The sequence below is a fragment of the Balaenoptera physalus genome, assembly GCF_965194825.1.
Source record: "Balaenoptera physalus genome assembly, chromosome: 7".
NCBI classification, from domain to species: Eukaryota; Metazoa; Chordata; class Mammalia; order Artiodactyla; family Balaenopteridae; genus Balaenoptera; species Balaenoptera physalus.
This window is the reverse complement of record NC_138886.1, coordinates 84,276,955-84,292,811: the sequence shown is the minus strand read 5'-3', so window position 1 is coordinate 84,292,811 and position 15,857 is coordinate 84,276,955. Positions and strand designations below refer to the sequence as shown.

General features: G+C 35.6%; 1 protein-coding gene across 1 annotated transcript in view; it reads left to right on the top strand.

Annotated features, from left to right (window-relative positions):
• The window catches only part of AGTPBP1 (ATP/GTP binding carboxypeptidase 1), a 176,312-nt gene that overhangs the window by 99,745 nt on the left and 60,710 nt on the right, over positions 1-15,857 (top strand). The window contains 3 exon segments of the mRNA XM_082469598.1: positions 10,528-10,611; positions 11,709-11,795; positions 11,881-12,029. Of these exon segments, the coding sequence (XP_082325724.1) occupies positions 10,528-10,611; positions 11,709-11,795; positions 11,881-12,029 (320 nt within the window).

The following is a 15,857-nucleotide window of genomic DNA, read 5'->3' as shown; positions in this document are numbered from 1 at the left end:
CTATTCGGGGTCTTTTGTGTCTCCATACAAATTTTAAGATGATTTGTTCTAGCTCCGTAAAAAATGCCATTGGTAATTTGATAGGGATTGCATTGAATCTGTAGATTGCTTTGGGTAGTAGAGTCATTTTCACAATGTTGATTCTTCCAATCCAAGAACATGGTATATCTCTCCATCTGTTGGTATCATCTTTAATTTCTTTCATCAGTGTCTTATAGTTTTCTGCATACAGGTCTTTTGTCTCCCTAGGTAGGTTTATTCCTAGGTATTTTATTCTTTTTGTTGCAATGGTAAATGGGAGTGTTTCCATAATTTCTCTTTCAGATTTTTCATCATTAGTGTATAGGAATGCAAGAGATTTCTGTGCATTAATTTTGTATCCTGCAACTTTACCATATTCATTAATTAGCTCTAGCAGTTTTCTGGTGGCAGTTTTAGGATTCTCTATGTATAGTATCATGTCATCCGCAAACAGTGACAGTTTTACTTCCTCTTTTCCAATTTGTATTCCTTTTATTTCTTTTTCTTCTCTGATTGCCGTGGCTAGGACTTCCAGAACTATGTTGAATAATAGTGGTGAGAGTGGACATCCTTGTCTCGTTCCTGATCTTAGAGGAAATGCTTTCAGTTTTTCACCATTGAGAATGATGTTTGCTGTGGGTTTGTCATATATGGCCTTTATTATGTTGAGGTAGGTTCCCTCTATGCCCACTTTCTGGAGAGTTTTTATCAAAAATGGGTGTTGAATTTTGTCAAAAGCTTTTTCTGCATCTATTGAGATGATCATATGGTTTTTATTCTTCAGTTTGTTAATATGGTGTATCACATTGATTGATTTGCGTATATTGAAGAATCCTTGCATCCCTGGGATAAATCCCACTTGATAATGGTGTATGATCCTTTTAATGTGTTGTTGGATTCTGTTTGCTAGTATTTTGTTGAGGATTTTTGCATCTATATTCATCAGTGATATTGGTCTGTAATTTTCTTTTTTTGTAGTGTCTTTGTCTGGTTTTGGTATCAGGGTGATGGTGGCCTCATAGAATGAGTTTGGGAGTGTTCCTTCCTCTGCAATTTTTTGGAAGAGTTTGAGAAGGATGGGTGTTAGCTCTTCTCTAAATGTTTGATAGAATTCACCTGTGAAGCCATCTGGTCCTGGACTTTTGTTTGTTGGAAGATTTTGAATCACAGTTTCAATTTCATTACTTGTGATTGGTCTGTTCATATTTTCTGTTTCTTCCTGATTCAGTCTTGGAAGGTTATACCTTTCTAAGAATTTGTCCATTTCTTCCAGGTTGTCCATTTTATTGGCATAGAGTTGCTTGTAGTAGTCTCTTAGGATGTTTTGTACTTCTGCGGTGTCTGTTGTAACTTCTCCTTTTTCATTTCTGATTTTATTGATTTGAGTCCTCTCCCTCTTTTTCTTGATGAGTCTGGCTAATGGCTTATCAATTTTGTTTATCTTCTCAAAGAACCAACTTTTAGTTTTATTGATCTTTGCTATTGTTTTCTTTGTTTCTATTTCATTTATTTCTGCTCTGATCTTTATGATTTCTTTCCTTCTGCTAACTTTGGGTTTTGTTTGTTCTTCTTTCTCTAGTTTCTTTAGGTGTAAGGTTAGATTGTTTACTTGAGATTTTTCTTGTTTCTTTAGGTAGGCTTGTATAGCTATAAACTTCCCTCTTAGAACCGCTTTTGCTGCATCCCATAGGTATTGGGTCGTCGTGTTTTCATTGTCATTTGTCTCTAGGTATTTTTTTATTTCCTCTTTGATTTCTTCAGTGATCTCTTGGTTATTTAGTAACGTATTGTTTAGCCTCCATGTGTTTGTCTTTTTTATGTGTTTTTCCCTGTAATTCATTTCTAATCTCATAGCGTTGTGGTCAGAAAAGATGCTTGGTATGATTTCAATTTTCTTAAATTTACTGAGGCTTGATTTGTGACCCAAGATGTGATCTATCCTGGAGAATGTTCCGTGCGCACTTGAGAAGAACGTGTAATCTGCTGTTTTTGGATGGAATGTCCTATATATATCAATTAAATCTATCTGGTCTATTGTGTCATTTAAAGCTTCTGTTTCCTTATTTATTTTCATTTTGGATGATCTGTCCATTGGTGTAAGTGAGGTGTTAAAGTCCCCCACTATTATTGTGTTACTGTCGATTTCCTCTTTTATAGCTGTTAGCAGTTGCCTTATGTATTGAGGTGCTCCTATGTTGGGTGCATATATATTTATAATTGTTATATCTTCTTCTTGGATTGATCCCTGGATCATTATATAGTGTCCTTCCTTGTCTCTTGTAACATTCTTTATTTTAAAGTCTATTTTATCTGATATGAGTACAGCTACTCCAGCTTTCTTTTGATTTCCATTTGCATGGAATATCTTTTTCCATCCCCTAACTTTCAGTCTGTATGTGTCCCTAGGTGTAAAGTGGGTCTCTTTTAGACAGCATATATATGGGTCTTGTTTTTGTATCCATTCAGCCAGTCTATGTCTCTTGGTTGGGGCGTTTAATCCATTCACGTTTAAGGTAATTATTGATATGTATGTTCCTATGACCATTTTCTTAATTGTTTTGGGTTTGTTTTTGTAGGTCCTTTTCTTCTCTTGTGTTTCCCACTTAGAGAAGTTCCTTTAGCACTTGTTGTAGAGCTGGTTTGGTGGTGCTGAATTCTCTTAGCTTTTGCTTGTCTGTAAAGCTTTTGATTTCTCCATCAAATCTAAATGAGATCCTTGCCGGGTAGAGTAATCTTGGTTGTAGGTTCTTCCCTTTCATCACTTTAAGTATATCATGCCACTCCCTTCTGGTTTGCAGAGTTTCTGCTGAGAAATCAGCTGTTAACCTTATGGGAGTTCCCTTGTATGTTATTTGTCGTTTTTCCCTTGCTGCTTTCAATAATTTTTCTTTGTCTTTAATTTTTGCCACTTTGATTACTATGTGTCTCGGCGTGTTTCTCCTTGGGTTTATTCTGTATGGGACTCTCTGCGCTTCCTGGACTTGGGTGGCTATTTCCTTTCCCATGTTAGGGAAGTTTTCGACTATAATCTCTTCAAATATTTTCTCTGGTCCTTTCTCTCTCTCTTCTCCTTCTGGGACCCCTATAATGCGAATGTTGTTGCGTTTAATGTTGTCCCAGAGGTCTCTTAGGCTGTCTTCATTTCTTTTCATTCTTTTTTCTTTAGTCTGTTCCGCAGCAGTGAATTCCACCATTCTGTCTTCCAGGTCACTTATCCGTTCTTCTGCCTCAGTTATTCTGCTATTGATTCCTTCTAGTGTAGTTTTCATTTCAGTTATTGTGTTGTTCATCTCTGTTTGTTTGTTCTTTAATTCTTCTAGGTCTTTGTTAATCATTTCTTGCATCTTCTCAATCTTTGCCTCCATTCTTATTCCGAGGTCCTGGATCATCTTCACTATCATTATTCTGAATTCTTTCTCTGGAAGGTTGCCTATCTCCACTTCATTTAGTTGTTTTTCTGGGGTTTTTTCTTGTTCCTTCATCTGGTACATAGCCCTCTGCCTTTTCATCTTCTCTATCTTTCTGTAACTGTGGTTTTTGGTCCACAGGCTGCAGGATTGTAATTTTTCTTGCTTCTGTTGTCTGCCCTCTGGTGTTTGAGGCTATCTAAGAGTCTTGATGGGAGGCTCTGGTGGTGGGTAGAGCTGACTGTTGCTGTGGCAGTCAGAGCTCAGTAAAACCTTAATCCACTTGACTGTTGATGGTTGGGGCTGGGTTCCCTCCCTGTTGGTTGTTTTGCCTGAGGCAACCCAACACTGGAGCCTACCCGTGCTCTTTGGTGGGGTTAATGGCAGACTCTGGGAGGGCTCACGCCAAGGAGAACTTCCCAGAACCTCGGCTGCCAGTGTCCTTATCCCCACGGTGAAACAGAGCCACCACTTGCCTCTGCAGGAGACCCCCCAACACCAGCAGGTAGGTCTGGTTCAGTCTCCCCCAGGGTCACTGCTCCTTCCCCTGGGTCCCGATGCACACATTACTTTGTGTGTGCCCTCCAAGAGTGGGGTCTCTGTTTCCCCCAGTCCTGTCAAAGTCCTGCAATCAATTCCCACTAGGCTTCAGAGTCTGATTCTCTAGGAATTCCTCCTCCCGTAGCCGGACCCCCAGGTTGGGAAGCCTGACGTGGGGCTCAGAACCTTCACTCCAGTGGGTGGACTTCTGTGGTATTAGTGTTCGCCAGTCTGTGAGTCACCCACCCAGCAGTTATGGGATTTGATTTTACTCTGATTGCGCCCCTCCTACCGTCTCACTGTGGCTTCTCCTCTGTCCTTGGACGTGGGGTATCCTCCTTGGTGAAGTCCAGGGTCTTCCTGTCAATGATTGTCCAGCAGCCAGTTTTGATTCTGGTGCTCTCGCAAGAGGGAGTGAGAGCACGTCCTTCTACTCCGCCATCTTGGTTCTTTCTCAGTAATTTATTTTTATAATCTCAGCCTTAATTTAACTACTAAGGATCCTTCTTATTTCCCCTCATGGACTTTGTTATGAAAGCTTTTCTCAGTCGAGACTCTTATTTAAGTATTTTACCCATTTGTGCTAATAAAAGACATAAATTCCTGCTAAGCAGAGCCTCTGATTAACATTAGATCACCTTTTCAGTTGCTACATTTATTGATATTGATAAGTAAAGAAACTTGTTTTAATTAAGTGTTGCTGTACTGCAAATAAATGTATCATGGCCACGAATAGTTGTTATACCTACTCTGTGGGTTCTCAAAATGTCTGTGCTGCAGGTGGGGAGCTACACCCTCAACTCTGGTGGTCTCTGTCCTCTTTGAGCAGCTTTTTCTAGTGTTGGGCTTTGTCATTGCCTGGTTGGGTCTTTAAGAGAGGATTATTCCACCCATAGTCCCATAGTCTACTTGCTGTCTCCGCAGGACTATGCCTTTCTTGGTAGAGGAGAAGTTTATACAGACTGGAATTACTGTGGCTCTTCTCAATCCTCCCCTCTTTCTTCATATTTATGGTGAATTCTTTCACCTCATTCCTGAAACACAGACATTGCAATTGCTTTACGCATCTAATCAACAGATTAGAAGTTCGACCTCTTGCGTATATTAGGCCACCTTCAGATTTTTTTCCTGAAGTAATTGACTTTTTCTATTGCCTCTCTACACAGGGAAATGTACCACGGTGTTTGTATGTTATTCAAACCAAAGCTTTAATATATAATTTTGAAACTAAACAGCATGATAAATGATAAAAAGGTCACTCAGAGTTGGGATATGTGTTTTAAAGGTGGGTGTGTTGGTGCAAGTTAAAGTGCAAAGGAGATGGAGCTCAAGGAAGTGAAAACACAGAAAACCCAATGATTTACAACCCGGTTTCCTGCATCCACTCTGGAAAATTTACAATGAGAAAAATAGGACCCTAAGACACCTTGGAGGGTTAGATGATCCATTTCTCCTGGAAGTTTCAAAGATTTCTTACCCCACTGATTTTCATCACCTTGATAAAAATATTTTTTTGCCTTCTGATTTGTTGCAGAAGAAATAAGTCAGAAATTATGAAGTAATCTAACCTTTGCTAGTCTCTTCTGCTGCATCATTATATATTTTGTGTGACTGTGAGTGTTGCAAAAAACACCTTTCATCTTATTTGTCGTAATTTCCATTTTCATATCATTTGTCAAAATTTCCATGGGTGTCAGATATTTGATGTGAGGCAGGAATATAACTCTATGTCAATGAAACCAAACATTATGATTCTGTTTATTTAGATGTGTAGGACTTCCCCCGGTAATGTTAATTGCTTTAGATATAAGTAATGCAAAAAGTATATACTTAAAATATTTCCGAATTATCAATACATACTAGGCAGCAGTACTCTCATATTTGAGGGTTGTTACTTTTTTCTCCTTATTTTATGTACTCTGCAAATATTTGTCAAGTATTTATGTGGAATTTGTGGTGGGCAGTGTCATCCCGATGCAGCGAGATGCAATGTGTCAAAGCTTCTTTTCTCCCATCATTTTTGAATAACGGGTAGAAAACTTCAGAATTATTTGTTCCTTCAGGTGACATTAATTTGAGACTGCAAGAACAAATGCCTGTAGCGGCAATACTTGGACAATTGGACTTGACTTGAGAGTGCTGAGGCCATGTGGCGTGGTGAGGCGTTTTGGCCGGTCAGGATACTCTGAAAAGCAAGTCGAAACACATGGATTCTAGACTGGGCTGTCCCACTGACTTTGTGTGTGTATATTTGAGCAAATAACTTTATTTCTCCAGATACCAATTTTCTTAACTAAAAGCAGATCACTGTTTTTGAAACTGTGGGTTGATGTCCATTAGTAGCCAGTATTGAAAGAGAAAATAACAGTGTGTCACATCTAGTGCAGCCAGGTATCGTTTTATAAACTTTTTGTTTCAGCTGTGTGTGTGTGTATGTGTGTGTGCGCTTGTGTGCGTGTGTGTGTATGTAGGGCTGTGATTTTTTTAATGTATTTCTTGAAGGTCACGATCAAGAAAGTTTGATAATTCATCTAGATGAGGGATAGCAAACTATGGCCCACAGGTCAAATACAGCTTACTGCCTATTTATGTTCAGCCCACCAGCGAAGAATGGTTTTTATGTTTAAATGGCTCAAAAAAATCCAAAGAAAAATAATATTTTGTAACACATTAAAATTATACGAAATTCATATTTGTGTCCATAAATAAAGTTTTATTGGAACACAGCCAGTCCCATTTGTTTATGTACTATCTATGGCTGTTTTTTCACCACAGTGGCAAGGTTAAATAGTAGTGACAGAGACCATGTGCCTTGCAAAGCCTAAAATATTTACTGTCTGACCCTATATAGGAAAAGTTTGCTGACCCCTGTAGCTAGGTAGTCTGAAGGCTTTATGGTTCTGTATTTGTAATAAAATATCAAATATGGGCCAGGTAATACGTATTACTAAAATACTCAGAAGTGCTTCCTTTTTTTTGAAATACATTGAGGATATTGATTCTAGTTTGTTTATCTTATTTGCCTCATCTTCTGAAACTTATTTTTTGAGCAAATGATAAACATTTTGTAAATGTCAACTTTTAGCTCAATCCCTATCTGAGTGCAGTAACATTGTAAATGACTGATGTCAGAATTAATGAGGATTTACTATTTTATTATTTTCAGAAAAGGAAGCATTAGATTCCTTAAAATTATTCAGTGAAAATATCTTTTTGTCCTTTTGAATTTCTACTTTATGATAATCTTTCTTGTATGTAATCACTGATCTTTTTAAAAGAAAGTACAATAAATGAATAAAATTTCATTAAAAATCTCTTCACCTCATTTGGAAGGGGAAAAATCCATTATAAGATTCATATCTCCATGTGGATAATGCACTGACATTTAAAAAAGTATTGTAAATACATAATGATGATTACTTGAAATCCATATTTTTGGTTTAAGTTGGATCAAAAATTAAAATGAAGCATCTCAATTTAAAGTGTGCTTAGCATTTTTTGGTGTATTTTCCTTGTTTTCATATTATGTAAAATTAGCATTTTGATTTTCTTCACATTGTTTTTCTGTATGTTTTAGAAAAATTGCCTAGCTGTATTTTATAATAATAGATGTTATAAAATATAATTCATGTTACCTTGTTTTAAAAAAGCATTTAAGGTATTTTACAAAAATACTTTCAGCAAAATAAAATGAAAAAAATGGCAAAGAAACGTGGTGACTCTTAACCTCAGAAATATGTTCAGCATTTTTTCAAAGTAAGAGACATTTTTTTTTTTTTAACTGGAGTATAATTGCTTTACAATGTTATGTTAGTTTCTGCTGTACAATGAAGTGAATCAGCTCTATGTACATATATATCCCCTCCCTCGTGGACCTCCCTCCCCCCGTCCCACCATGCAAATTAAAATGTACTGAGATATTTCCCACATATCAAACATTGGCTAAAATGTGGAAGCTTGACAGTATATTCTATTGATGAGGCTGTGGAGAAACAGGCTCTCACATATATTGATGGTGGGATTTTCAATTGTTAATACCTCTTGTGGAGGGCAGTCCGACAGAGTCTATCAAAATTAAATTCCTTTGACACATTAATCCCACATCTGAAAATTTATGATATATATATACGATATATATGTACATATACACATGTAATTTGCACATCTACGTTCAAAGTTTTTCATTGTAACATTGTTTTGAGATTGGAAGCAACTCAAATGCCCATCGATCAGAGACTAGTTAAATAAATTATGGTATATCCATTCTATGAATACTTTGCGATGATTAAAAAACAAAAAGATCTCTGTACACCAATAGAAAGAGCTACAAGATGTATTATTAAATAAAATAATCAAGGTGCTTGCGGAAGGAAAGTAATAAAAGTAGTTAACTGGATAAATAAACAGTGTGGGTTGTGTTGAAAGTGAGAGTCTTCATTTTATACTTTTATGTAATATTTGATTTTTGTACCAGGTCAATATATTACCTGTTGAGAAATTTAAAATTTAAAAAGTAGGTGAAGGAATTGTGGCAAAAGCAAAATAAGGAAAGCAAAACCTTGGATTTCTTTATATCACATTTAGAATGGTTCAGGTACTTCTGGAATGGAGATAATAGAAGTATTAGTAGGAGTAACACTAGCAGAAAACTTTTATATTGGGTGGTTTTTATGGGCCAGACACAGAAATAAGTAAAAAGCACTTTGTATGCAGTGTGTATATGCTTATACATTATGTCATTTAATGGTATAACAGCTCTATGAGGAAATTGCTATTATTTCTCCTGTTTTATGGAAGACTATGCTGAAGCTTAGGATTCTTGAGGAACTTATCCAAGGTTACACTGCTAGCAAATGGCAGAGCCAAGAGTCAGCCTGGTCTACGTCATGAGCCTGTCCTGTTAGGTATTCATACGTAGTGATCATATATATGTGGTTATACCATACTCATGAAGAATATCTTCTACGGGTCCTCAGAGAACACTTATGTAATGAACAACATATCTCATAATATCCTGATGGTTGAGTAAATATAGCAATGAGGTGTACTCAATTGTTTCTCATAATGTTGTTCTGTATTGGTTGAAACCTAACAAAAGTACAGTTTTGGTGTTGGCCACATATCATGTGAACTTTTGAGTATTTACTAGACTGAATGGGCTGCAAATTTTTCAGACTGCCTTACACAAATTATTTTCTTCTGAGCCAAGCCTTTGACGATGAATGTCAATAAGTTTGAGGTTATAGTCCCCAAGGGTACCTAGAAAATATTTATTGTTTTGTTTTGACTAGAGAGCCATATTTTTTAATAGGCAGCTGAGGTAAAGTAACGAAGGATTGATACCTCTCATGAAAGCTGTGCTGCTTAACACAAATGTATGAATAAAAGGCTAATTGTCCTCTTTATTAATGAGGTCTGAGGGCGGGGCAAGATTTCCCTCAGGTATTAGTTTTAGGTCTAATCTAAATTTAATATAAATGGGGAGTTATATCCCCTAATATGCAGTGTCAGAGGTTGAAAACCAGTGGCCTGTAGGCCATATTCAACTTGCTCGTGATTTTAGCTTCACTTGCAGAGGTTTTTGTTTTTGTTTTTTAACTGAATGCCAACATTTAACATTTGAGAGATTCCACATAGAGATCCAAGTTTGTCCTGTTTCTCGGAAAATTGGTATGACATCCTTAACCTCTGTTTCCTGCCTGGCAACAGTCAGTTGTTTTTAGACAGAGCCTGCGTTCCCCAGTTTTCCACAGGTCTCCTCAGGTACACCACCTGCTGGCCCTGTAGGTGTCGAGCTTTTTTACCTTGTTTTACATTACAGAACATTGCTGTAGAACTGAGCTATTATATCAGCCTTTTAATACCATTTTCCTTAAGTAAAGCCCCAAACTTTTGTAAGTATTAATTTTTTGCACATTTGTGGTAGATATCAACCTTAAGATTTAATAAATTATTTTGACAAATGGATGTATTTAGTTATTCACCATACTTGAACACTTGTATTTTTTGGTATGGTACTTATATAAGTGCCATCTCTTTCATTGTTGGAGATCTGGTTGATATAAATTTTAGATTTGTTATTATTATAATTAATACCTTTTTAAAAGTTTGTTTCTTGAGAAAGGATTTGACTTTTGAAATTTACGACATTGACTCTAAATCAAGGATTTATATCATAATCCTTTGATACTGGGTTTTTTTCTTGATATACTGCTTTGTGAGTGATGAGTTATTTTTTGTAAAATAAAAATTAAAAATAAATTATGCTTAACTGCGTAACTGCTAGATTAAGAATTTCTATGTAGAAAAGCATAATAGACATTCAACATTTTTTTTTTCGAAAACTATTGGCCTTGTAGCTAGTTATTTTCTGTAACTCAGACTTTTAAAATACTGGTTTTTGTCTTGTTATGAATTGATTTTTTTTTGTACACAAAATATGTGGAGGAGTGATCATTTTTATTTTAAGAAATTTTTTTATCATTTTATACTTTTTTATCCAAAACTTACTTGGGAGATAATAATGAATTTTGGTCAAACTTCTTTTTTATGATTTCAGGACAAAAATTGCCCAAGATATTGAGAGGCTAATACATCAGAGTGATATAATAGATCGAGTGGTATATGACTTAGATAACCCAAAGTAAGTATGCTTTTTGTTTGTTTGTTTTACTTTTATGGGTTTTATTCCTACTGTAAAATTTCAGTGTTCTTTTAGAACACAAAAAAATATAGTTAACTTCCACCTAGTTAACCCTCACTACGTTTTCATCTTTTAGCAGAGATGTAACGGTAATGTAAATCATGTTTATTTACTTAAATTGAATATATCACAAGCTTTTATTTGATCTTAGGTGGGCTTTTAATGGGTTTAATAAGGGAAAGGTCACAAACTGATGCTTTGTTTTTAAAAACTGAAATTACCTCCACTTAAGAGAGTGGAGATATCACATGAATGCTGCAATTTTGTCCTGTAATACTGAGCCTTCATTTCCTTAGGACAACAAATAACCATCCCCTTTAGAAGGAACATATGCTTCCTAACTCTCCACAGTCCCCACTTCTCTCTTTTGTCTCTTACTGCTTACAATCTGCTTCAGTCCTTTAAGTTACTTGCCTGACCTTTGAAGCCATTTGTTTGTGATCCTTGATGTTTTAACATCACTTCCAATTTAGGATTATCACTGGTACCATTGTATTTTATGGCTTAAATATAAGTAAATAAGTGAAAATGAAAAATGATGAAGGTGACTACTATTTATCAAATAAGAAATTTAATCAGCCTGCACGTGGGTTTTCCCTCTCCCTCAACATTCTAATATTTTGGGGAAGTTTCATATTTCAGTAGTCTCATTTGGAAGAAATAAAACATTTAAAAAAGATTTTTGTTAGAGAGTTAGGGTAAAGTTATGTCAGAGCTAATGACTGAATTTGAAATAATATTCTCAAAAATGAAAAACAAATCTACCTTATTCATAACTTCTTAGTTATTTCTAAAATTTTTGTGATTAACACTGACTGTAAATGTGGGAACAATTCTCGTAATTATAATTTTTTTGTCTATAAATATTAGCCAAAGTTTGTATTTTGCTTGTGTTGGTTTTGTTCTTTGGTTTAAAAATAATGAGGAGGGTGAGGCAGCAATAATGGTGTATTTTTAATCTGTAGTGTAGTTTTATTTTTTGCTCACTTGTTTAAATGCAATGTATTTTATTATTCTTACTTTAAAATTTCATTTAGTTACACCACTCCAGAAGAAGGAGATATTTTGAAGTTTAACTCCAAATTTGAATCTGGGAATCTTCGCAAAGTAATTCAAATTAGAAAGTAAGTCATTAAAAATTTTCCCATTTTGTATGTACACAGATTATTTTCCTAATTTTCATCAAATTTGTTTATTTTCTGTTTTCAGAAATGAATATGACCTTATTCTGAACTCAGATATAAATAGTAATCATTATCATCAGTGGTTTTACTTTGAAGTCAGTGGAATGCGACCAAGCATTGCTTATAGGTTCAACATCATTAACTGTGAAAAGTCCAACAGTCAGTTTAATTATGGTAAGACAACTTTCTTTCCCAATTTAGAGGGCATGCAGGCATTGTAACTGTAGGATAGAAGTTTTTAAAAAATTACTAATGGGCTTCCCTGGTGGCGCAGTGGTTGAGAATCTGCCTGCCAATGCAGGGGACACGGGTTCGAGCCCTGGTCTGGGAAGATCCCACATGCCGCGGAGCAACTAGGCCCGTGAGCCACAACTACTGAGCCTGCGCGTCTGGAGCCTGTGCTCCGCAACAAGAGAGGCCGCGATAGTGAGAGGCCCGCGCACCGCGATGAAGAGTGGCCCCCGCTTGCCGCAACTAGAGAAAGCCCTCGCACAGAGACGATGACCCAACACAGCCAAAAATAAATAAATTAATTAATTAAATTAATTTAAAAAAAATTACTAATGTTTTTTAAAAGTTTCAGTGTTCTTTTGGTTTTTCTAGTTTTCAAAATTCACATATTTATGCAAGATTTGACATAAACTAAGCTTTGCTTTGTTGGTGAAAAGAGTTACCCTTATAAAAGCAAGCCCTTTAAAATGTAATAAGTGAGGTTGATTTCATCCAAATTGAATACAACTATAAAGATTTATTATGTATGTGGCTTAAAATCAAGTTTTTAATAAAGTCTGTTCATCCAGAAGAGAATTACATAAAGCAGTCTCTTTTTAACTGTTTATTTTGAATAGATTCATAAAAAGTTAAAGTATTGTAGAAGTTGCAGAAAGGTTCCATGTTTTCTTCACCAGATTTCCTCTCATGGTTACATCTTACATAGCTGTACTGGAATACCAAAGCCAGGGTTTCAAATACTGGCGCTATAGGTAGATGGCATTTTTACTAACTGTATTTATTTATTCACTTTTATAAAATAGTACTTACTACTTTAAGCTTCATTAAAATATTTTAATTTTTACACTTAAAAGCACACATTTTGGAGCGATGCTTCTCTATTAAAAAAAAAACTATACTTCTGTGTGATAAATAATTTCTTCCTTTAGTGTCATTTTAAATTGAAAATGAATAAAATTCTGTAAAACTAAATCAAAACAATGAGACAGATGGCTGCTTTAGTTTTTAAGTTTCTCCTGCCCTTTGGGTATTTTTGTATGTATATCATCCTTTCCAAACCCACTTTGTGGAGAATTTGGAAAACACAGTGTTGTTAAGAAAATTAAAACCATCAACAGTACATCATCCAGAGAAACTTATTTTATATGTTTATTTTGTATAAATTTATTTAATTAATTTATTTATTTATGGCTGCGTTGGGTCTTGTTGCGGTGAGCAGGGGCTACTCTTCGTTGTGGTGCATGGGCTTCTTACTGTGGTGGCTTCTCTTGTTGCAGAGCACGGGCTCTAGGCGCACGGGCTTCAGTAGTTGTGGCACATGGGCTCTGGAGTGCAGGCTCAGTAGTTGTGACACACAGACTTAGCTGCTCCACGGCATGTGGGATCTTCCTGGACCAGGGCTGGAAGCCATGTCCCCTGCATTGGCAGGCGGATTCTTAACCACTGCGCCACCAGGGAAGCCCGAGAAACTTATTTTAATGTTTGTTGTTTCTTTCCAGCTTTTAAAATAATGCAGTATGTGATTTCTCCATACATATAGTTATGTATTTATTTAAAAAAATAAATGCTCACAACCCACGCAGTTTCATAGTCTATATTTTAACCAAGCATTGTATTTATATTGTCAGTATTTTTCTGGTTATTAAATATCCATCTGAAGCAGAGTTTAATGGACATCCTATGGAAGTTCTGTAACTCATTTATCCAAACTTTCTTTTGTTGGACTTGCTTTTTTTTTCCTTCCAGTTTTATTGAGATATAACCGACCCTACAGCACTGTATAACTTTAAAGTGTACAGGATTATGATTTGACTTATATCATGAAATGATTACAATGTTTAGTGAACCTGTTACAACTTAAGTTGTTTCTAATTATTTTCTATTTTAAATACTACTGAGATAAACATTATTGTACTAAATATTTGTGTGTATAATAATTTAGTTACACATTCACAGAAGTGGAATTTCTTTGCCAGCTGTAAATGTGTGTTTTTTTTTTTTTCTGATTAGGAACAGTGGATCTTATGGGATCCACTGTCTGAATTAGGGAATTTGGTAAAGACAATACACTTTAGAGAAGAATCTCTAGGAAGCAAAGAGAAGAAAAAAATCCGCTGTTTAGCATTTTGTTAGCCATCCTTAACCTTATTCACATTCACATAATTTTAAAAGTAAATTTTACCCTTTTATAGATTTGGGATCACAATATGAAACTCATCTGTAAACTATATTTTTAAACTACACAATATATTGTAAAAACATTTCCCCATGCCATTACATATTTTCAGCAACATTATTACTGATGTTTGTATAGTATTCTATTGAGTAATGTACAGTAATTATTTAAATGATAACAGATTGACGAGAATTTGTCTTTTTCAACATTTCAAAATTACGAGCTGTGTTGCAATAGATATCCTTAATTATTTTTTTGTGTGTATGTTTCTGCTTATTGCTTTGCCATAAATTCCTCCAAGTAGAATTTCTCAAAGGAAATGAACTTACGTTGGTGAAGACTAGGGAAAATGGGTCCTTACAGTGTTGGTGGGAGTGTTGAATCAGTTCAGCTTCTTTGAAGTGCATTTGATAGTATGATTTTAGTGTTTATATTTAACTTCATCCATGCAGGATTTTTTTTGGTATATTCTGTGAATTGGGATCTAACGTAATCCTATCGTTTGTAGTTAAGCAGCTTTAGCTGAACTAATTCTTTCTCAAAAGAGTTTTAAACTCTTGTTGATGAATTCATTGAGGTGTCAGACGTTTACATTTGTAACTCATTTGCAACTCTATTCCTGACCCACTAGTAAAAACAGGATAGGGAACACCACTCAGAAGACGTTGTACATTGTTGCCCTGTTATAATTGTTATAGAAAACGGTCAGTTTAGAAAAAAACAGATTAGAAACTGGTTTAAGGTATCACACTATTGCTTACTCATAATTTCTGACTTTCTGTTTTTTTTTTTAATTAATTAATTTATTTTTGGCTGTGTTGGGTCTTCGTTTCTGTGCGAGGGCTTTCTCTAGTTGCGGCAAGCGGGGGCCACTCTTCATCGCGGTGCGCGGGCCTCTCACTGTCGCGGCCTCTCTTGTTGTGGAGCACAGGCTCCAGATGCGCAGGCTCAGTAGTTGTGGCTCACGGGCCCAGTTGCTCCTCGGCTGTGGGCTCTTCCCAGACCAGGGCTCGAACCCGTGTCCCCTGCATTGGCAGGCAGATTCTCAACCACTGCGCCACCAATTTGGGTTGAATTATTCTGATCTGTTAGTCATACTGTGTATCCCTTTTGGTTTGAAACTCCACAACTCTCGCAAGCTGTGGCCTTCACGATATACTAGCATTTGTTTGGGGGCTGTGAGTTGCTCTAGCATCACTTGATTTTAATTATTCTGACCTTTCAGTCTTGTGTAACATCATTGTTGCTTTAGAAGCATTTTGTTTTTTAAATTATTTTGACTTTATAATATAGTTTAACATCCTGTAGTCTTTTTCAGAAACAATTTAACAACTTTTTCTAACTTTATTTTTCCTGAATAGTTTATTCTGAATATCATTCTGAGTAATTTTATCAAGTGGCCCAAATTTCCATTGCATTAAACTTATAGAATAATGTGGGAGAAATCGGATTTCTTATATTGTATTCGATCTTGCCACTTAGGAACATGGTGTATTTGTTTACTCAAGTTTTTTATGTTCTCACCTAAATTTTTTAGTTTTCTTTTTGTAAGTTCCATATATTTAAGTATACCTTCATTCTTAAGTATTTTATGT